This window comes from Ischnura elegans, chromosome 8 (assembly GCF_921293095.1).
Source record: "Ischnura elegans chromosome 8, ioIscEleg1.1, whole genome shotgun sequence".
NCBI classification, from domain to species: domain Eukaryota; kingdom Metazoa; phylum Arthropoda; class Insecta; order Odonata; family Coenagrionidae; genus Ischnura; species Ischnura elegans.
Window position 1 is genome coordinate 63,573,151 of NC_060253.1, and position 24,950 is coordinate 63,598,100.

Below are 24,950 nucleotides of genomic sequence, written 5' to 3' on the forward strand. Positions count from 1 at the left end.
AAAGATAAAAATCCTGTCCTCACAGAGATGGGATGTGAAGCTCCAAATGCTACTGCTATCCCCTTGGCGAATTCACCGCTCTACAAGTGTGCGATCCCATGGCATTGCGCCGGCTGCATATTTGGTCTATGCGATCGCTTGTGGGTTCTCAGTTGGGACAAGGTAAGCGGGTGGCATGTCATGTTCAAATGGATACTGGAAGTAGACTCAGCATGACGCAAGTGTGCACGTGCATATTTGGTGAGTAACTCGCAGGTAGTATAGCGGTGTAGCTGCCACGTACACTACCTGCACTCAGGATCCTAGTCCATCAATGCATTCAGTGCAATTTAGCAGCATTCATATGAACTTCATGCCCTTTTTCATCATCATTTATCTTCTCTAATGCATACCCTGAATATATAACCACCAGCCGCCACTGCTGCCAGGACCTTTGATTTACAATAATTTCGATAGGCATTAACAAATAATTCATTATTTGGTATCAATGAATAAAAATATAATAATTTTGCCGTACCTACTCAGCCATTTTATTTCAAAACTGTAAAACTCGCTTGTAATGATTTCACATGTAATGAAATCCCACTTAAATGAGGCAATGACACAATAAATAATACCACATGAAGAAGTAGATTTTGGGGGATAAAACCCCCGCAGAGCTCAGAGAAATTTTCAAGTTTAATCCATTTTACTTAATGGATTATTATTACTTATAGAATAGTGTTAGGATTAATCAAATATCCCTCGGAAAGACGTAAAACTCGCCATTTTGAACAATTAATCTTAAAATTTTTCCGGAGGAGGGCCCCCTGCAACTCCCACTTATCCTTGCGGGTATGCAATACCTCCACACCCCAAAGTATTTGTTGCGCCTAAAACCCCCCCTAGCATTAATTCTTAGCTGCGCCCCTGTGAAGTGGAACTGTTATTCTGTTTCTACTAGTATGTCAGAATTTGTGTGACTTATGACTGTGGAAAGCTCATGCACTACCTAAATGCTGTGAGTATCAAAAACAAATTGTCAACTTGTGACTCCCAATCCCCTGAACTCACGATGCCTTATGGTGCCATCCATAACCTGGTTAAACCCCAGTTTTTGTGATAGTGAAATTTCTTCCTTTGTCACTCATACCAAGCCCTCCAGGGGTGGCAGACTGCTTGTCTCCACTAAAAACAATAGGGTGGTTTCCTATTATTTTTTTATTGCTTTAATCGAAAGATTATTACTCCTGGAGTACGTATTTCACGCTTTTAGATTTTTAAATGACAACATCTATTTTTCGCGATTAAATGAAAAGTGAAAATTTTCAAGAGCGCGAAAACGCGACGCTTAAGTATGAATGCCGGGAAAAAGCTCCGTACGTCGTATTTCTGGTTTCCCCTCCCGCCCGGTGAGGTGACCTTGAGGCGAGGCTTAGCGCTGATACGTCGCAGGATGCTAGCGGATAGCTGAGTACCTTGCTGGATGGTAGCGCTTGGCTTAAAAAAGGTTTATTAATACCTTATCAAACAAAGAAAACTTTCCGAACTTAGCCAGTTTTAATAGGTGATTATTAAGACATGTTTCCCTGAGCTCTGTGCCTCATGCATGCATTGGTAACCTCAGACGATGTATAACTCCTATCCTCTCGTGTAGAAACTAGGTCCCTGTGACGTCATGCGGAGTGGAATCGCATGGGCGCCAATCTGGCCTTTTTCAAATGAGGATAAAATTTGACCCTTGCCATTCGTCTAAACCGGTATTTCAAAAACCAAATAATATGTGTATTATGAATACACTAATGGTGGGTAACGAATCGTAATCAATGCCTTTCGTTTTCTTTGATGAAGGAAACTACCCTATTATCCGTCTAAATTTCTCACGGGCTTGAACAGATAATGGAATCTCTTTGCCCTCTGATAAAGTTCTAAGACACTGAAAACTCTAGTTTTCCATTTCTACTGCCGGCCAACATATTAAAAGCTTAGAGAACTGTCTGAACTAGGTACATAATGAGAACCATATACATATGTTGGATCAATCGTCCTTTTTGATTATTTTTATCTCTCTGTTCATTATGAGTCTCCAGCAAGTCGGTGTCCATCCAACTCTCTTGATGGTTATCTCCTTCAAAATTTCAAAGGAGCCTCCAGCTCCCTGCATTGCTCCAAACTGAAGGGAAAAGAAAAGAGGCAATACAAGACTTCTTTAAGTCTCGTAACTGTCTCTTAACTTTTCTGTTTCAAAAAGGATTAGAATTCATAGAGCAATTATTAAACTTAAAACTATTTACTGTACACAAATGTACAATGGGCCAAAACATTACATATTTATGTAAAATAAATGATATTGCCTTCAACATTTCAAGCAATATTTCATTTTGATAGTGCACAGGAAGCGCAATCAATTTGTACAAAGCAGTCTATAACTTCTGAAAATTTATAGATGTATCACGCTGATGCACCCATAGTGACAGGAAGAATCACATAAACCACAGGATATTCCTGGACTTCCATGAGAAGGCATTTAACACACGGCTGGTGATGACACTGGTTAGGTACTGCAGTCGACACGCTAAGAATAGATTTTTTCATTTTAAAACACACCTTGTTTTCAGCTGGTAAGGCTTGCCTGCAAAAAATGTAAAAGTATATTGATATGAATACAATAAGCGGCACATACTCATAAGCAATAGCTGTGAACTGTAAAGTGATACGAACACAAATTAGACGATAAGAGATTAATTGTGATAAAACTAAAAATATAGCCTATCCAGCACACCTTAAGGGTGATCAAAGAACCTGAGAATGCCCTGAATGATTTCAGTGAACCATCAATAATGTAATGATTTTATTTATTATTCATTTTGTTCAAAAGAAAATTTTGGAAGTTGGGAAAAATGTCTACAACGTTTCAAACTGAAGTGTTTTGGATGCTTCCCACTAGGACTGCAGGAAGACTAAAAACGACCAGATGGCACTTGTCACCAACATCCAAACATCTGGTGCAATATGATTCTCGAGCCCTGAGAGTCTCCACTCTTGCATGTTGGTTCAAGTTTCATACATCAAAGTAAGAATTTATCTTCAGGTAAATCCTCTGAAGTTACAGTACTTTAAATATACCATCAGGAAAAAAACCAGTAGAACCAACCAGAAAACCAGCCCAGTAGGGGCTTTCTCTAACTCGATAGCTAGTCTTATCAATGTTGCTACGTCGTTAGCTTATCGAAAATCTTAATTAACGACAATTGGTTTTCTCTACGCTCGCTTAACGATATTTTCTCGATAGCACTAACGAAAAATGCCGATAGCTTATCCGGGGACTTGGGAGCCCGTCTTAAGCTTATCGACGCCCGCCATAATGTTTTTCGGTATCGGTAGATCAGTGCGTGGTAAAGTTATAATTATGCTACAACAAAGCGATAAAGGTATTTTTACTTGAAAAACTAGGAAAACTTTTGCAAAGGAGATGGAAAGCATTAAAACGTTTTGCAGCAATCAATGATTATAAAAAGTGGCAACAGAGACATTAGTTTTAGCGGGGGAGTAAACATGTTGTTTGAAGTAGATATAAGAAAGTTATTTACCTAGTGAAAATAATATTTACACATTCCAATTATAGTACTCCGATTATTTTTAGTCAGTAGTTTCTTTAGGCTCGACTGATGGGTCTTAACTTTTTAGGTAGGGATCTAATCACATCTTGAGGAAAGAGCAAATTTTATCAAGCATCTAGTGCAGAGAAGACGACTTAGGAATGTTCAAAATCCTAATTTTCGCCGAATTTTTTATTCAAAACAACCTTTTGAATAACCCCCGATATGGCCCTAACACTGACGGATTTTTTGATGCCTTTTTTGGCACGCTAAAGCCACAGTTCACGAAAATATAAGCGGTTTCCCTCTTTTACTCAGAACTCACTAGTCGTCAATTTTAACTTTTGAAATGCTGTTAAACTAAGTCCCAACGAAAAATATGCCCGTGTTTTGATGGGTACATGCATACACTTATTTTAGTATCATTTGCAGCGGCTGATTGCAGTGATTTTCTATGCCTAATTGTGGCTACCAACGTTTAAAATATGCTACGTTTTGCTTTTGTGTGAGTTTAATCAGTAATTCGATGCCTCAACATGGTGGGTGACTATGAAAATTACTTCCTTAAATGCACATTTTTTCTATGTTTACTTTACTGTGCTTATCTTCACTTTGCGTAGAATATAATTATAAGTAACAACAACACCAACAACATTAACACTTCCGTAATCTTTACTCAAGAAATTGACACTAAAAAGCGTTAAGTATGTGACACGAGTTCACAATCACAACACTCGCGATGATTCCTTCCATGACATCTGTGTAATCTCGGTATTTTTTATCAACGGATTGACTTCAAACATCCCAAAATATGATGAAAGCGTCAATATATTTTCTAATTGAATAACTACCACTGTGGGAGTTGTGGACTTAAAGCGAACAATAAGGCAAAAGATGTAAACAAGCTGTGGCTGAAGATGCACTCCGAAATTTACATTGTTACAATACTAATAAAAATAATTTTGTCACTACTAATCACGAGAGTAAAATTATCATGGTGAACGAGTAAGTAGCAGACAAAGTCCTCTTCAAGATAATTATGCTTGAAAATTACGATACATAATGCACCAAAAGTTGCCGATATTCTTCCATAGACAACTGTTGAAGCCTTGAATATACACGCTTATTTTCACTAATTTCCCACTTATTTTATTTCATGGATCGTTCTTCATGGAAATGTATTACGACACATCATAAACTCAGCAAATGAATCCACTACTAAAATAATACTCATCAGTTTTCTCCATCATCTATTATTCTTTTCTCAATCGACCGGTGCGTTCTTTAGCAGCTTCTTGTTTATTTATGGTGACTATTTATTGTTTATTAGTGACCGTAGTTAGGCACAGCTTCTTGATACTACCGAACGAATAAATCTAGGCATTGTGATTGGTTGAAAATTCTAGCCTCACTCGCAGGCGCCGACGGTGTATTGTTTGCTATCGACGAGCCGTGGTCTTGTTTTGCAACGACGAGCTGTCGTTAAGGTGAGATACAGAAACACACTTTCGATAAGAGGGTGTCGTTGCAAGAGAGGACTTTCGTTAACAACCCGTTAACAACAAAACGTTAACGAGTTAGAGAAAGCCCCTACAGGGTGGAATGGAAAAAGTAGGAATATTGGATTTGATTCATGGATTCCTAGAGTATTTCAGGATAGGGTGGTAGGAGGGCAGGGGGATGCAACCACGAGTATTTTCACAAGGATAAAGTATCCTGTAAAATGAGTTTTAAGAAATCCTACTTACCGAGAATATAATATGATTGTGGCCTCTCTTATCAAGCTCTCCCAAGGACTGATACAAGACCTGTGCTTCACCAACACCTCCCTCAATAAATGATACATCCTCATCTCCTTCTCTAACCTCCATTTCACTATTGTCAGCAGCATCCTGGTCATTCACAATGGCTTCTTTGGCTCCTGTATGCTTAGTGCGAATGTGATTCCTGAAAATGTTATCAAGTCATATAAAATGATGGAAAATAAAAATACAACTCATAATAACACTCCACTTTATCATTCAGCATGTATTAAAACTATCTAGAAACTAACGTGAAAATATTTTTCTACTCCCAAAATATGAAAAAAAATCTATACCTACTGATAAATGTACTTCTAGAAATTTATCACTGGTCTCTGTAACTGAAGACAGTTTATCTTCTGAATATAATCAACAATCAACGAATATTTCAACAACACACTAATGAACAACTTTTGAAAAAGAAACTTATTAGTTATTACCCTTTTCTTTATCATAGAAGATACATGGACACAGTTAAACCAATGAAAAGAAATTCCAAGTATGTAAAAATAATACGACTTATAACTTCCATAATTCTTCTTACAAGTTTTAAAAGAGGGACAAAAATGTATTTCATAGGATGTAGGTTTCAATGCAAAGGATTCCAAATACACTCGGTACGAACTTTTTATCTTGTGAGTCGGGTACCAAAATAAATCATTTGTATTTGTGATGACGACACAAACACTAAAGAGACAACATAATCTTGCATGCATCACACCAATCAATTGCTATGATGACTTGGTCATTACATTACCTGATGCATTGAAATGTTGTGCAAGGTTTGCATAATATTAAAAGTACTCAAGAGGGCAGCAAATTTATTACTCTACAACAATTATGTATCACAGTTAGAGTTACTGTAAAATCGATACTATAATTTGTGAATGAATCCAACATAAAATCAATATTTTGATTGAGTTAAAAAAATAATACTTGGTGCAATTTATAAAAGTTTAAAATACTTCTCCAGCAATAAGCAATTTTTACACAGGAATAGGTCAAAAGACAGTTGACGATAACACCAAATGACCTCCTTCGCAGTGGGAATATGACTGGCTTGACTGATGTGGGTGACACCACGTACAATGTCTAGGGGTTTCCAAATATATTAGATTTGACACATGTCAAAAATGGGGAACACATATAAAGAATATTTGCGGCATGGCCCTGAAGAAATTAGGATTCGTCAAGCTTATTGAGGGAAGATTTTCGGATGAGAAAGTAAAAGAAAGGTGCTATTTTGCTCTCATCCGACCGCACCTTGAATATGTATGGGATCCGGTGCAGAAAGACTTAATCTGCAAACTGAATAAAATACAAAGGAAGGCTGTGCATTTCGTCAAAAACTGCTACGGGCGTACAGACAGTGTTACCCAGATGTTAAGCAAATTATGCTGGGAGCCACTGAAGACTCGGAGGCTGTGTGCTAGGCTTAGATTGCTTGAACAATTGAGAATGGATATCTTTAAGAGCAACACAGAGGACATAATATTAGAGCCACACTATATTTCCAGGTCCGATAGAAGCAATAAATTAAGAGAGATATTTTGCCGAATGGATAGATATGGGAATTTGTTTTTCCCCCGAACCATAAAGGACTTTAATAAATGCTAGTCCCAACTTCGTTAGAGCACTTCATTTTTTTTTTAGCTGTAAATGGCTGGTGTCCTTAACAACCCCTGCCACACACCTTTTAGGCGGCTTGCGGGGTATTATGTAGATGTAGATCAGTTGCCTTTAACTCCCACCTTGACTTAAGCAATAAAAGCACTCTAATGAAATGAGATTTTAAGCTATGTACTTCCATTACTCACCTGTACGCACTGCTTTGAATAGCTGCATATGAGCAATATGGACAACGATATGGTCGTTCCCCAGTGTGCCTCATGCGGTGACGGCGAAGAGAGTTGTGATCCCCAGTGCGGAACTCGCAAGTCCCACATGCAAAAGGCTTTTCCCCAGTATGCTGTCGAAGGTGCATCTGCAACATTGCCTTCCTGGCAGACATGTGCCCACACACTTGGCAAACATATGGACGGAGTTTGCTGTGTACAGCCTGCAGATCAAGCAATCAAAGGAAATGTTAAATAAATTCATTCATTAGAGGAAAAACCCATTTAGTGTACTGAGGCCCTTCACTTTTTAGTGGAATAGACACATCATAAATTTTAGGATTACCTGAATGTGTTTCTTGAGACACTTGGAATCTGAATAACTTTTGTGGCATATGCTACATTTCTTGGACGTGTACCAACGCGTGGGCATGCCATCTTCTTCCCCTTTCCTTCGATCAAGATGAACAACTTGATGGTTTCTCAGTTGAGACATCTGTTTGAATCCTTTACCACAAGTTGGGCATCGGAACGCACGCACATCACCATGGATCCTCCTGTGATTTTCCAGTCTAACGAGGGTGGCAGACTTATACACTTGGCATTCTGGACACGTGAAGAGGTCAGCATCAACCTGATGGCTCTGTAATAGACAGGAATTGCCAAATCAAAAATGAGCAAGAGTCAAATAAGACAGTACATATACAACTCCAAAACTGATAAATAAAATTAAGAATATTTGAAATGGTTTTCAAATACAGAAGACAAGATCATAGTGAGAAAAATATTATAGAAAGGTTTGGGAATAAGGTGTTTTGAGTGGAGTTCATTTGGAGGGGGTTCACATAAGACTCTCCAACATTTCTAGAGGCTTTGAACCCCTGAACCCTCCCAGCTCTTAACAGCCTTGAAAGTGCTAAAAAGGAATACTTAAAACAACATGAAATATTGGTAAATATTTATGCCATTGATAGGATCGTTATTATAGAATTTTACCGATACCAAAACCTATACCATCAAATTTTATTTTGGGCTGCATATTACCTTGCAACTGGCAAGTCAAAAAAGGCAACAAATTCTAATGCCGAAGTGGGCAGAGCCTAGCGCTACTGATCTAAGGATTATATTTTCAAATCCCTGATCAAATCTCAAGCAAAGCCATTTAACACAAAAAAAATCAAAATGCGAGGTGGCTGAGGGAGAGGAACTGGCCCCCGACCCTGAACTTGTGAATAAGCCATGGCTTAGTCTGTGCTGAGCTCTACCCTACCAACCAAACACCAACCACTCTGGGTTGAACCGGAGAGTGAATGGCAATGCTAAAGTATGCATAAATCATACAAACCTTCCAGAGATGAGAAGCACATGGTCGCCAGCCACCAAATCTTTCTTGGCAATAGCAGCACTGAAAAATTTGTGACCTCATCCTAGAGACTCTAGATGAGGATGATTTTGAGAGGATATCATGGCATTCTAAATGCTTTTCCAGGCCTTCTTTGGTGACAAACCTATGTACACAGCCTTTAATTGTACACCTACAATGGTAAAGAAAAGGAATATTTCTCTATTATACTTCAAGTCCCAAACAAAGAAAAAAGTTAGATAGATACTAAAACTTCACCCACAATCATACATAGTGGGTTATTTTTTTTCAATGCACCACGGAATAGATATGTATGTACACTCTTCGGGCTTGACAACAGGGGGTGTTGTGGTGGACAAGCAGAAGGTGTTGCAATTGTTTTTCCACCAACGGCCACAAGAGAGCGTTGGAGAAGGAGGACGCCAACCCGAGAGAAGAAGAGCGACGCCATGACAGTCTGGACGAGAAGGGTTAAGGTGTCGATACTGTTGAGCTTGTCTGTGCTACGCAAACGAAGCGAAATAAACCCTATTATGCATAATTGGTGATTGCATTCATTTACCACGTCCGTAATCATCCCCACGCTACAAATTCTCCTCATGCTGTTAATTTTACGGCTAAAATATTATCTGTTACCACTTAATTTACCTATTTATTGATTTTAATTAAAATGTTTTGTTACAGCATGATTATTGATATGAATTAGGGGACCTGTATGAGGAGTTGAAACTCTGGCCCCAAAAACAAATCCTTCGCTTTAACAAAGAACTGGAAATTTGCAAATGAAGAGCTACTAATGGTGAAAGTTTGAAACATGTCTTACTCCTGTCTCCCATCACATTAAAAATCATGACATGGAGATCAATGTGTCTCAAGTTATTCTCACATTCTGATTGAAATTACATAGTAGTCTTAACATATCTTGTAGCAGCAGACATAGTGAAAGCACTCTCCTACCAACATTTTTACAATAACACACAAAATAAGCACCAAAACTGCAAAGCACTCATGGATCAAAACATTTAACTGTGGCAAACTAATTTAAATGATGGAGGGAAAGTTTCCAATACCTTATGCTTCGTTTCCATTGCAAGCATTGTTAACCTAACAATTACTTTTTTCCCTAGTTGCATTCACGTTGAAAACATTATTGGAGTTACTTGCTTAAGTAACCATGATAGATGACTTACATTTTATCTCAAAGCTAATGAATCAATAAGTCCAAAGCTGATAAAAGTGTTGCCATCAAAGTCATTTTCAGGTGTACTACACAGTAGCAATCTGTGGGGGTATTTAACCTAATAGAAAAGTTAGAAGTGGATACAGGACATAAGTAGATCTATTCCTATCAAACACATACACTGTCACAGCACTACAGCCATTTATAAAAGAAAAAAAATAAATTAAAAGTCATGAGCAAAACAAGATTGGTGATTTATATAAAATTCAAACCCAATTTCAAACAACGCAGCAAGTGACAATTTATCAAATATAACAAAGAATGCCCAGGACAGAAGTTCACTTACTCATTGCATACGTGGTACTGGATTCACAAATTTCCTAGCCTCATGATACCTGTTTGCGACACAAAGGGAATGGGTGTCCCATATCCCTCCTATTGAGAGTTTCAACTTCTAGTACAGGCTCCTTGATTTGAACAATTAACTAATTGCCCATTTATGTATTGGCTTGTGACACTAGTTTGTGCTGAGAAGGATATATCGACCACTAAGAGTGATAAGTGACTAGATTATCTTATAAAATGGTCCCATGTTAAGTTCTTGGTTGACTCAAAAATATCACAGGCTCTTTAGCCAGCATTGAGCCACAGAAATAGGAACTATAGTTATTACATATATAACCATATTACATATATGTAATATTTAATATGGTTATATAGCACCTATAGTCTCTATTTCTGTGGCTCAATGCGGGCTAAAGAGCCTGTGGTATTTTTGTGTCCATATAACATGTTACTATATAACATATTACATATATTTAATACGGTTTATATAAGAAATAGTTTTACTGTTTTATTTCTCCACTGACATCCAGAAAAAATTTAGCAGCAATATTTTTATATGTAAGATGTATTGGCTGCCAGTAATTTAAAGTTTACTTACACTGCATTGAATTTCCCTGATTTACTGCTTTGCCCTGATTTTACAGACTAGTTTTAAATTTCTTGACTTTGCTAATTTCACAGACCAGTAGCAACCATATTTATGAATTAACCCTAATAAAATGATTCATGAGAATTAATATGATGACAGCATTACTTTGATAGTCTTACAGCATAAGGAAGTAAAATAAAATAAAAAAAGAACATACAATGGCAACCTACCAGATTTTCCTTTCTTTCAGCAGAGATTCTTTCAATTTTTTTATTTTCTTACTAGCCTGCTCCTCAGGCTCAGCGCAAGTTAATTTAAGGCCGTTTTCGCCCATTGCACTGTTTTCATCCTCCTCACACTTAACGCTCAATTCAGGAGAATTCACTACTTGAGGTAATTTAGGCAGTAACTTTTGTGAGGACGACTGAACTGAGCTTTCTTCACTGGCACTTTGTGATGTAACTGCACCACCCTTCTTTCCATTTTTTGAAACAACCAACTGATGATCCTAAAATTGAATTAACGAATGAATTTATAAATTGGAACTGATTAAATATGGCTAATATGTCGCATTTGCAATAACAAACACTGATATCCTTCAACAGAGAGGAATGATCAAGAACTATGCAGACCTTATCTACACAAGGTTGGGATCCAAAATTAATGTCATTGAAAAATCAAGACCATCCCAGACGGCACAGAATCCTCCGTATCTAATTCGTATGCAGATAGTATCCATTGACAAAAAGCGACGGAGCAGTAGTCAATAGATACTATCTGCATACGAATTAGATACGGAGGATTCTGTGCCGTCTGGGATATCTAAGAGTAGAAGAGAATTTTCAATAATTCTCCTTAAGTTACACGTAATATTAACAAAAATGGTAACTATATCATGGACTAACATTTATCATGTGAACTTTACAATCGTCCAATGAGGAGAATCCAAACTGGCAATGGCAGCAAACATATATATACGTCTCTGTAGTATCCTCATTTGATTCATGATTGCTATTATTTTCAGGTGCACTATCACCTGAAAATCAAGTCATGCAGTAATTAGGAGTATTGCACTTAAATAAGAAGAAACAATTGCTCTTAGTAAGTAGTAGTAGAGTACTCAAATAAGTGGACTTAATGACAACATGCGATAGCCAAATGATTTCAATTACAAATCAAAAATACATTCAGGTATGAATTAACTCACTCATTTCTTTCTCATCTTCAGCAGACCTTGAAGCTTTCACCTGGAAGTAAAATATAATTTATATCTCAATCAAGAATAGCTCACTTCAGAGATGATGACAATATTAATAGAGAGGAGAACTCATAGCTGAGATAGAGAATTATATAATCTCAACAACTAGAGACCATTCAATTAATTGATACATCTATTAGGGATGGTCGGATCAGATGTCTCGATCCAAGTATCAACGAATATTGCCCTTCACTGGATACTTCGGATCCAAATTCGCTGAAGACATCCGGATCCAAAATTTTAAATTAATGCTTCAGTGAACGCAGCATCTCATAAGAGAGAGTGGAAAGAGTTCCGAACCTCTCTTTGCAAGCGCCATTGCAATGCAATGCTTGTCCTACTCATGAACCATTTTGTTTAAAAGCTTCCATAGGGATCATGCGACAAAATTTCAGCTGTGGAAAAATTTTAGGCAGACTAAAACAGGCAAAGAGTGAGAATCTTCCAAAGAGATTGAACAACCATTGGAGGAATCTCTGCATTGTAGGAAAATAACCACGTAACCAAGTAACTATGTCAGAGATTAAAAAAAAAAACAACCCCAGCCCTCCATCAGCTCTCAGCCCATACCTCTGATGTTTTTTTTCTTTCTAAGAACACACAGGCCATTAATCACTGGCTTCGAAGGAAAATATCAAGTTACAAAGGAACAATGGAAACGTGTATAATCCCTACCCCATCTCACCAAGTGATATCATCGATCTGTCCATCTCGAACGTTAATACAAGGTCCATTCTGTAAAGATAATATCACCAGTTCATTCATTAATTCCAAATGTGGCTTCTGGCTTTGGAATGACAACTCATAAGAATTTTAATGAAAATATTTGTTTCAGCATCACATCTCATGAAGCTATGTATTGAAACAAAAAAAATTCAGAGACACAATTGAAGGTTAGGATGATTGATAAAACATTTATACCCAACGTACATTCAATGGATGAAATGATATCACAGTATATGTATGCTATATGCATATATTGAATATGTATGTATATATTGAATATGTATGCTATTTTAAGTCATTTTTGAGAACACAAGCACTCTTCCTTATTACCCTAATGCTATGAATTTTAAAGGGACTGGTTTGCATATAAACATTAACTAGAAGTAGTTCAATTCCACTTTTTCCTCAAATCCAAATCACAAATTGAATTCAGCTTTGATTTTAATAAAATTTTGAATCTATCACTGCACAATATTCCCCACAAAACAATACCTTTTCTTTCACTATGAACATTGCCACGACAAAGATTCCTCTTCAATGTCACATTACAAGATACACCATAAAATGGATAATTTGGTAAAGCTAATATTTATGGAGCACATCATATAAAGATCGTTCTTGAATAACTTACTCTTTCTTTATCTAGCGTGTTGATTCATGAAAACTGGTATGGTAAATCAAGGAAGCGACCGATAACTTACATCAGTTGTGCCATGAGAAAAAGGTAAGGAAGGGATGGTGGAGAAAAACCCGGCATCGACATTGGCGTCCTCTTAAAGATAGGTTCCAAGGGGATCATAGATTAATGTCTCATCCAGGACAGAGTGTTGCATTAGAAGTGTCTTCAACACAACACTCAAGCAAGATCTCTGAAAATTCTCTGCCATCACCAGGATTCAAAACTGGCCCCCAGGGTGAGGAGCCAACACTAGCTACCACACCAAGCAGGGGCGCAGCCAAAAATTAAGGCTAGGGGGGGGGGGGTTTAGGCGCGACTAATACTTAGAGGTGTGGGGGGTATTGCATACCCACCAGGGTGAGAGGGAGTTGCAGGGGTTCTCCTCCAGAAATTTTTTTAAGATTAATTGTTCAAAATGGCAAGTTTTACGGCTTTCTGAGGGGTATTTGATTAATCCTAGCACTACTCTATAAGTAATACTAATTCATTAAGTAAAATGGATTAAATTTAAAAAATTCTCTGAGCTCTGGGGGGGGTTTTATCCCCCAAAACCCCCCCCCTTGCTGCGCCATTGACACCAAGCCAATCCCCACAGACAAAAAGGATAAACTCTTATAATGCAAATTTTTCCCAGGTAGACATTCAACCAAATGTGTTAAATTTGGATAGAGTTTGGCTCATAGGAGCATATAAAGTCATCGAATGGTGGAAGTAAAAACTATTGTTGTAAAAAAAGGTACAAAAACAACATTAAAGAAATTTGCTGGGCAAAAGGACTCATTCATTCGGTTGGGAAATCCACTAGATCGAAGTATAAGATTTGTAAAAAAGATTGAGTATGCAGGAATCATGGGTAGGTATCCAAAGCATTATCGTAATCCTCATGAAAACTGATGCATCAACTCACCCCCAAATGACTCTCTCTGAAATGTTCCAAAAGACTAGCTCGACTGGTGGCTTCAAACGGACATATTCTGCATCTATACTTAGTAACAACATCCACGAAATCCTCCAGTCCAGAAAGCTGTTCAACTACCACAGGTTCACTGTCACCACAATCCTCTTCACTTTGAACAATGATTCCCTTCACTCCCCCCACCATCACATCCTCCGAAATGTCTTCTCCCATTGAATTCTGGTCAACTTCTTCCTCAGACCCAATGACATCTGCGGCAATGGTGGAATACGAAGGTGGTGGCTCCCCAGAAGAAGTTGATGGATTTTCCACAAGTGGCACTTGAACAGGAACATTGGCTAACATATTTTCCGCCGATATGGAGATATCTGATGGGATGAACACACCAGCTTGGTCACCAATCACTTGGCTAAGTTGTATGGCTGATAATACAAGAATTGTAAAAAAAAAGAAAATTGCTAATTACAAATATCATCCTCAGCATTGAAATACAGAAATAAGGACGCATTCAAAAATGAATAATGATTGTATGCCCATGTGATTGCATGCAAAATACAAAAATGATGAGTTGACACAATCTTTTGTAAGTTACAACTCTGGTTTGGTTGCTACCATCTGCCCTCAATCCCGGTTTTTGGTTCTTCCAATACCATTTTAATTCTTCAAATCCACAAAGAAATTTTCATTGGGATATTATGAAAACTGGTGACACAATCACAGAATAACTTTTATAAGGTCCACAAGTTTTTATTTACTGACACAGGTTCAGTTTTTTTCTCCACATGAAAAACTATTGTTATAACCTTGGAACCAATATGAAAATATGAAAACAAACCTCTAAAACTAGAGTGTAGACCTTTACTGCCCAATGTAATAATAAACAGAATACTCAATTTAAGACATCATTTTTAGAATCATAAGCTATCAGAAAACAATAATGAATAGCCACAGGAAAATCAAAAATACAAGACTATTTTGGCACACAATTTTTAATTTAGTCCTAGTCAGGCCTTATTTACATCAAAGATCTTATTATTCTTTAATTGAAAATAAGGGACATTAACCTTTTCCCTACTATACACGTATATATATGTGTGGACGTTTCCTGACCCGGGAGATGACGGCCGTATATTTATGCGTGAGATTTTCCTAGCCAGGAAATCGAAAGCCGTATATTTACGTTTTCTAGCTCTTCCCCTTTTAGGACGGTCGTGGATTTACGTCATCTTTGTCTCGGGACCCAACCCTGCGGGGTTTAGGATTTACCCTTGGAATCCGGGAGCAGGTACCCGGACCCTTCCTCTTTTATAACCCCTCTTAGTGGTAAGAGACAGCAGTCATACAATGGTTTATCCAGTCAGGTTTCGAAATGAATATTTGTTCATTTCTCAAGGAAAAAAAAAGTAAGAATTGAATTATTTGTCTTTTGAGCAGCGTTTACAATTTTTAAACGAAATTCTATGATAAATATTAACTTATATCTCGAGTTATACATAAAAATCAACATGGAAATTGTTGCTGCATTAAATGTGCTAATATTGGCCTTAGAACTTCGTTTAAAATTTGACAATGCTCAGAAAAAAATGAGGAATTCAATTCAAAGCCTGTAATTTTTGTGCAAGCAACAATTATCCATTTGCTAAATACATATAAGCAATACATAAGTTGACCGTGAACCAATGCCGCAGGTATGGTCGTAAACCCGGAAAGGAGGGAGCACAACTACTCTCGGAGTCCGAAATAATGCGAAGTCCCAGCGTGGAGGGGTCGAAAAAGGTTCAGCGAGACCCTTCTTAACGAATGCTCTCCAAAAATGCTCCGTCCCACGAGAAAGAAGAGTCTCTTGGGGCTCAGTACAGCAGTTGTGCTAAGACGAAAACTCCGCCGTCTCGAAAGGGTCAAGGGAAAATAAGGGCAATGATAATAGATAGGAAATGAAAATACAGTGGAACCTCGATAAAACGACACCCCACGGTGCACCAATAAACACTCGCTATAGCGAATTGTCGCTTTACCGGAGGTGGAGCAAATAATAGCCAATATACCTCATATTACTCCTTTATCTTTATTTTCTCGCTTGGACGTGTTTGGTGTTTCTTTGGGAATGGTGTGTTCCATCAAATGCTTTCTATTCATGCAACTCATGGACGTGCGGGTATGCTGACGACTGCTTTCTGCCGCCCGAGGAACAAAAGAAGATCAAGCATTCGCGAATGCTAATGCCACAACATTTTCACCAAAATTAACTACTTATTTATCGAACGACAGTTTACCACATAAATTTGAGACTGAGCACTCCATTAACTTCATTTCTAACAGATCGCTAGCAATTACAGAGATTAAGGAGTCTTTGTGTAAGTTTTTCCGGCGGTGAAACCCTCGCTATGGCGAGAGCCAACACCAAAAGGGCCTCGTGAAAACGAAATTTTTAACATGCTTATAATAGGATCAATTGACGGTGCATCGGCTCTCGTAATAGCGGGGGTCTCGCTATAGCTCGTACTCGCTTTAACGAGGTTCCACTGTAGATCAGAACACAAAGTAATTTTTCAACTAACCATTAATATCACCCGTGGATAATGTGATTGGAGTATCTTCCAAATATAATAAGGGCATGTCCACTTCTTCCTTTACAGCCAAAGGATTCACTTCCAATTGGGGTCGATGGACAAGGACATGGGTTCCATTGCAAAGCTTGTATGCAAACACTTGACCATCATCCGCAATCCATGTCACTTTAGAATCTTGGAGCTCCTCACTCATTTTACAAGGCCTGAAATAGATCAATTTCCATAGTACATTCAAACCCAGAGGGAAGGAGGATACCACCCCATAATTTATTGGAAAAATTGAAAAAAAAAAGTATTCTTTAAGGTGGCTCTCCAATGACAGTTTCTATTTCAACAGCTTCACCAACAATGTCTACAAATATTCGATGAATACCTAATAGTCACGAATATAAACATAGTTAACTACATCCCAGGCGCATCATCGATGGGAGGAATAGTATATTAAGGTGCCACGGGAAGTAATGAACCACCTCTCCAAAAACAATGACTTTGTTTATAGAGTTGGGAGGAACAAGAAGGATTTTCAGAGTAGTACACACAATCTATGAGGAGGGGTCAAAGATGCAGAATTTTGTGAAAATGATTCTAATTTCACATATGAAAAACAAGAAAGATATCACATGCAGCAAAAAAGGTACTGAGGATTTTAAACAGACAAATGGAGGTGAGGGCATATGGGAGATGACCAGTTTGGTTTCAGAAAAGGGAAGCTAATCCATGATGCAGGAGGCATAAAGAGAACCCTTGCATATAACCTTGAAGCTAGAATATAACCAGACCATGTACACTCGCTTCTTGGATTTTGAAAAAGCATTTGATAGAGTGGACTGGGTAAGGTGAATGGACATTCTCAAGAAAATAGGCATACATATATTGGTGGGATATTCCACTCATTCATAATCTAAATAAGGCCCAGACTGCACTAGATGGAGAGTCTGCATGGGCAAGCATTGGCCAAGGAGTGAGGTAAGACTGTCCACAATTTCCACTGCTTTTCACTGTGTACACTTAAGAGATGGTAAGGCAAGCATGAGATGAGTTGGAAGCTGGGGGATTTCATCTTAAATCAGGCAGAGGGATGTCAGGTGACCATCACCGATTTCTCTAAAATTTATATAAGTGAAAGCAGTATTCTTATGATGAATAATGATCACTTTATCTCAGCTCAGAAATGAACCGTTATAAAGTTATAATCCTTTGAACATTATCGAGCCAGGCCTCTGAGTAAAAATTGAAAAATCACATAATGCTGATTACTAAGGAACCATGACCCATAAAGCAGTGGTTGTTGTTTCATTTTAAAGAAAATGCATTTATGTACATTCTGACATAACTTGAAAGTAATTTGACATAATAATAGTAATAAATAGTACTTGTTTAAACAATAAAAATTAGTAATTGTGCAACAATTAATTAATAAAAAAGGCCACCTTTTATTTTCTTTAAAATTTCTCAGAGGCTAGTTTAAATCTTTTACTATCAATTAAAAAAAAGGTAGTATTTTCATACTAATTGTTTTAAGGAATGTCAAAGTTGGCATGTTTTTGACCAAATGCACTCCTCTCATGCACCAAGATCGCATACCTTTGAGGGAAAAAAAGAAGATTCATTCCACTCAGCATGCATAATGGATAAAAAGTTCAAATCTGAATGATTGGTAGCATCCATTGACTAAATGCAAGTTCAATCTTGTGTACTTCCATGGCGTCAAATGTGTGCAAACGCCTAGTGCTACTAACTGTAAACAGTGGATGAGTAGTTCAAAGTATACCAGGACTAGCCGCAGTGATAACTTTTACGGGACTCACCCGCAATGCACAATCGTGCGAAAGATCCACAGAGAAAAAATCATTCGCCTTGACTGGGATTCGAACCCGGATCCCCCGATTTCCGGTCGAGTGCTTTAGCCAGTTAAGCTACCGAGGTGTCATTCTTCCCTGTGGATATTTTCGGACACTACCGGACAAGATGTTGCTGGACTGCAGAGCATATGATGCCACAAGCAGTCCAAATCGTGCACACAGCGCCACAGCCGGAGAGCAGGCCCGGACATAGAACACAAAGAGGTGTTCGCTCTAGACTAGTTTAAAGTATAGCGGGACTAGCCGCGGTGATATATCTGGGCGAAAATATCCACAGGGAAGAATGACGCCTTGGTAGCTTAACTGGCTAAAGCACTTGACCAGAAATCGGGGGATCCAGGTTCGAATCCCGGTCAAGGCGAATGATTTTTTCTCTGTGGATCTTTAGTGGATGAGTCGCAATTTGCACAGAGTATTTTTCAACAGCACTTCACATAGGTCTTATAATTTGAGCCATAAGTGACTTTGTGCGCAGTCATGTGCATGGTGTAAAAGTTAAATACACCAAAAGATGAACTTTGCCATGAAAAAATATTTGACTTCTAGCTGGGATTCAAGCCCGGATCTCCCAATAGGGTAGTTTCATTCATCAAAGAAAACGAAAGGCATTGAATGCGATTCTTTACCCACCATTAGTGTATTCATAATATACAAATTATTTGGGATTATAAATCCCAGTTTAGACGAATGGCAATGGTCAATTTTACCCTCATTTGATAAAGACCAGATTGGCGCCCATGCGATGCCCCTCCACGTGACGTCACAGGGACCTAGTTTCTATACGAGTAGATAGGAGTTTTATATCGTCTGAGATTACCAATGCATGCATGAGGCACAGAGCACAGGGAAACATGTCTTAATAATCACCGATTAAAACTGGCTAAGGTCGGAAAGTTTTCTTCGTTTGATAAGGTATTAATAATCGGTTTTAAGCCAAGCGCTACCTGCTAGCATCCTGCGTTGTATCAGCGCTCAAAGCCTCACCCCAAGGTCACCTCACCTGGCGGCAGCAGGAACCAGAACGACATCACACGGGGTTTTCCCAGCATTCATACTTAGCCGTCGAGTTTTCGCGCGCTTGAGATTTTTCACTTTTCATTCAATCGCGAAAAATAGATATCGTCATTTAAAAATCTAAAAGTGTGAAATAGGTACTCCAGGAGAAATACTCTTTCGATTTAGGCAATAAAAAATAATAGGAAACCACCCTATTGCTGGTCAGACATGTTAGACTGTTACATGACCTAGGCATTTTCTCAGAGCAAACTTCGGGAAGGGTTTTACCGAGAAGATGTTGATGGAGAGAAGGAGAAATGACTAGTGCTGGTCAGGGTGGATGAGAAAAGGCTACATGAAAAACAGAGCAGACACAAGGTTTGGAAGGAGGGAGTTTTCAGTAGAGAGGGGATGATGAAAAGTATTAGAGGGAAGAATGGTGTGTAAAAATGGGAGGGGAAAGAAGAGAATAGGATTTTTGGATTGGATGAAAGGGGGTGTGCCTCGCTATTACTTCAAACTTGGGATATGAGATAAGCCAGGAAGATCAGTAAAATGTTCCAGGTAGGCCTACCTTGAGCAGTAGAATACTTTAATATTAACAGCTTTTCTGAGTGACTTTCCTCACCTCCCAAACTTCAATTCTGATAGTACAAGGTGGCCCAGCAAAAGTAACTGGCTCTCCTACCCTATGTGAATTGCTCACTCTGTGGCTAACTTTGATATACAGTCATCACCTATCTGTGCCAGCCTTTGGGTTGCATCAATGAGTGAGTAAAATGTAGCCACTGATTTCAACTCCACATTAATTTTTTAGGTTTGCTTACCATGGACAGAAACACACCAATAATAGGACCTTTGATTAATCTGAATTCCTTATTTGCATTCAATAGAACACACTATATATATATATCATTATTCTGATTACTTGTTCTTAGGACATTCTAATCACAAATGAACTCTGAGGAAAATCTAATGTTGCTTGGCTTAAAACTTGACCCCAAACTGAAGTGGGATTCTCATTATCCTCCACCAATTTTAAGCTTTCCAAAGTTACATTTTTACTACGGAAACTAAAGCTGTTATTACCCATTGATCGTCAGCACCAATTTTATTTTGCTTTTTTCCATTGCCATCTTACCTTTGGCATTGAATTATGGGGTCATGCATCAAAATCAAAAGATGTTTTCATTATGCAAAAAAGGGCTATTAGGGTTATTTCTGATGCAAACTCATTGGAGTATTGTAAACCACTTTTTATTAAATTGGGTATCCTGACCCTTCATGGTCACTATATTTATAAGTGTGTATGTGAGGTCAAGGAAAACCTGAGCTCTCTGGTAACAGGGGTCAATGTTCACCATCACTGCACTCGGAGAAAGGACAATTTAGTAGTCCCCCACGGTAGACTATCAAAGAGTATGAAATATTTCAATGTATTAAAGCTAAATTATTTTAATATGTTACCTAATGAGGCCAGGCTTCTCAGCCTACAAAGATTTAAAACGATTATTTACAACTGGCTTTTGTCAAGAGCATTTTACTCATTGGAGGAATTTGTTCTTAGTGACACCTCTGTAATCAAATTTTAATTATTTATTTATTTATTTCCCATTTCCCCGTAAACAGCATTTTTGCGGCCTTTATAACGGGTTTTTCAACATAACAACTTACAACACAAACATCCATGCCCTGGTTAGGGATCACCTACCCAGGCGGGATTCGAACCCGCGACCTACGGACTGGCAGGCGAGGACTTTACCCCACCGCCACCGAGGCCGGCGAATTACTTGTTCATGTGTTATTTATTCTTCCTGACGATGACCATTACAGTGTATTTCTGTTTATAAGTCTTATAAATATTATTTTTATTATTCTTGAAAGTACAAATAAATAAGTTAACTTTATTTTGAGTTCACTTCATGATGAAGATCAAGTCATTAACTGATGAATAACATAAAGATGACTGTGAAATGTCCCTTAGGTAGGGGGTAGTACATATATTGTCAGAGTATATCATTGCCCTTCATCATCGAATGAACTTAAAATCAATTTAATTAAAATATTGACACTTTCAAATACATCCATAATACTATTCAATGGTTCCCAAGGAAATGAAACATCGAGTCTCAATAGTAACACCTGATTTTGATTCTAAAAACATAATAATCAAGGGATATATCTCCGTCGATGAAATAAGCTTGGTAAGAAAAACCTTCATTCTTTCACCCATGTCACTATCAAAACTACACAGAAAAATGCATCTCAATCATAAGCAATTTCACAAAGCAAATTCAAAAACCACTGCATTGAGTCTATGCTTTTCTTCCAAGGAAAAAAATGGGTGCCTTTTTCATAGGATACAAATGCTGAACCTTATTTTCCTCACATCATAAACTGCTTGTCCACTTTTTTTCAGTTCAACTGAATGAAAACTGCAGATTGATGCATGGACAGAGTGACACATAAAAACATTGACTTTTTCATATAACATTGAATTCATTGACAAAGGTGGCTATTGGCAACCACATGCTATCATTACCAGGGGCGCAGCTAGGAATTAAGGCTGGGGGGGGGTTTAGGTGCAACTAATACCGGGGTTTGCGGGTTATGGTATAACTACCAGGATAAGCGGTAGGTGCGAGGTTAATAAATTGCGAAATTTTAAAGATAAATGGTTCAAAAAGGTGAGTTTTACGGCTTTCTGCGGGACATTTTATTCATCCTTACTCTATTCTATTGGTAAAATCAATCAAATTAAGTGAAATGGGTTAAACTAAAAAATTTCTCTGAGCTTTGGGGGGGGTTTTAACCCCCAAACCCCCCCCCCCCCATCGCTGCGCCACTGATCATTACAATGAGCTAAATATGACCCCCTTGAAACATAGAGTCAACTCTTTCTCTGAGTATTCTCATGAATAAGGTCCAATATTTAACAAAGCAATGTAACCTTGCCAACTAAATAATTCAAAAGCCATCACCGTAACTTTCAAAAGTTTTCAACTACACATTACAGTTCAAAGTATACCGGGACTAGCTGCGGTGATAACTTTTACGGGAGTCACCCGCAATGCACAGTCGTGCGAAAGATCCACAGAGAAAAAATCATTCGCCTTGACCGGGATAAGGCGAATGATTTTTTCTCTGTGGATCTTTCGCACACATTACAATTCGTCCATTAATATAGCAAACATCTTGATGAGTACAAGGGATAAAAAGGTGATATTTTCCCTCCTGAACCTCCTTTTCTCTTTTGACAAGAAAGGATTATTCTAATGAGGCAATTACTGGTGGCTCATGTCTTTTCATGAGAGTGAAGTGCTTTACTGAGAAACTTAACTTCCCAGAACAGTTTAGGCACCCTTTTCCTCACTCACAAGTAAATCAAATGACAGCTCTGCTGAGATATTTTTGGTAATTATTTATCCTAAGAAAATCTAGCATGCTTTTGAAGGACAGATGAAAATGAATACAGCATCAAGTATGCACAAAACCAATATTCATAATAAAAATGTAATCCACTGGGAAGACTAAATGTTCAGTATGCATTCTACTCTTGAGTGTATTATAGATGATCCACTATTTTATTTTCGGCGGGCTTTGTGTCAGCAGCATGGCATGAACTATGTTTCAGTGTTGGCGGCATATCAGTGTCACCACCTCAAATGATGTAAGTAACAATGTCAGGAAAGATTTCTCTGGTTTCACTTTGGACAAGCTTTTCCATATCTCCTTCCAATGTTTACATGAGTGACTCGCACATTATCCACAGGAATTCAGGAAGCCAATGCCATTTCACCCTCCCTTAATCTTCCACTGAGCAGAATAGGAAAGTCCATGAACAGTTTATTTGCAACTTCAAATTTGACAAAACATTCGCACGAAATATTTTAATCTTTCCTCGTCGAATTATAACAGCAATGGATGGCTGAAAACTCCTACTGATGAATAGCTTCCTGAAACTCTATAATTAATGAACATTAAGACGGACCTCTGATTCCTATTTCCATGGCCCTTATATACAAGGAGCATGCCTATTTCCTTCATTCCCTTACATCATCCTCAAACCTACAGCACAACCATGTTTGTAATTAATTCTTGCCAGTGATTACTTGTTCAGCACACATGCCAACATCTCGTATAATGGTAATAATATGGTCAAAGAATGAAGTTAAATGATGCTCAAGGTTGGGTTCATATACTTCATTCTGGACTGAAACCATATGTGATGAGATAGACGTAAAATACGGGCGAGAAAAGTAAAAGGATCAAGGTAAACAGAAATATTTAATAATATAAATACATATATTAGTTCAGACATATGATGGGACCTAGAGTTCCACATCAACCGAATTCAAACAAATAGGGACTATTGTAAGGCATGTCGCCGCGCATAACACCGTAACCTTAGAATTTTTAAGTCTCTCTAAAAGAAATACACATCAACTCAGGTTCATTCACTTTGGTACTGGAATATTTACAACTTTCCTCATATTCTAACTCTACTCACTAACCATACACAGTGAGAATAATGGCCATCAAAGACTTTCTATGAACTAATACCACTGCACCAAAGAATGCAATCAACCTAATAACACTGCCTCTGCGTTCACAAACATTCATTAATTCCAATGATAGGAAACTCAATCTTAACACTAACAAGCCAGCTTCAATACACCTGGGGTGTATAATCGGGAAAGAGAGGAGTCACAAATGCAGTGCAACTACGAGAGAGATGTTGAAAGAGTATACAACAAGTCTATTATTATTACTCCTTTTGAATGAAAAAGTTTACTCCGAAAGTACCATTTTCCCCCGGGTTACTGGTTCGAGATTTTAGTGGCCTCGTTACCAGTTACCAGGACTAGGGAAATGGAAGATTTCTCATTGAAATAATAGGCCACATAATACTAAATATTTTAACTTCCTACCTTCATTAAGCCCTCGTCCATGAATTTTAACGAATTATTTAGAAACTGCAACAGAATATCTGTAAAAGGTTTTTCAGTAATGAACTACGCCATTTCTATTTGGGTATATGATCGACTCGAAGAAGTTGCTCGATACACCGCTAGCCTCCTATGGCGCTCATTTCAAAATGCGTCGCCTGAGTTTTTCAAGAAAATTACTCTAAAATCTATTTAAATTTCTATATATGTTTAAATAATACATATTTTAAACAAAATAAAATTATATTCTACAATAACTGGGATTGTTTCAAGCATAAAGAAATTCTATCAATTTAAAATGG

At 37.9% G+C, this 24,950-nt stretch overlaps 1 protein-coding gene across 2 annotated transcripts; it reads right to left on the reverse strand.

Annotated features, from left to right (window-relative positions):
• Positions 1 to 2,253: 2,253 nt before the first annotated feature.
• LOC124163604 (zinc finger protein interacting with ribonucleoprotein K-like) lies at positions 2,254 to 24,753 on the reverse strand. Of its 2 annotated transcripts, none has more exons than XM_046540622.1 (11): positions 24,631 to 24,753; positions 16,830 to 17,044; positions 14,263 to 14,693; positions 11,900 to 11,939; positions 11,598 to 11,728; positions 10,923 to 11,200; positions 8,561 to 8,750; positions 7,562 to 7,858; positions 7,198 to 7,439; positions 5,327 to 5,525; positions 2,254 to 2,611 (listed from the first exon to the last, which is right to left on the reverse strand). In XM_046540622.1, the coding sequence occupies exons 2-11, from the start codon at positions 17,032 to 17,034 to the stop codon at positions 2,594 to 2,596; spliced, it is 2,031 nt and encodes a 676-aa protein (XP_046396578.1). In that variant the 5' UTR covers positions 17,035 to 17,044; positions 24,631 to 24,753; the 3' UTR covers positions 2,254 to 2,593. The 2 variants fall into 2 exon arrangements, with proteins under 2 accessions (XP_046396578.1, XP_046396577.1); XM_046540621.1 differs by lacking the exon at positions 24,631 to 24,753 and adding an exon at positions 18,426 to 18,559.
• Between the last annotated feature and the right edge of the window lie 197 nt (positions 24,754 to 24,950).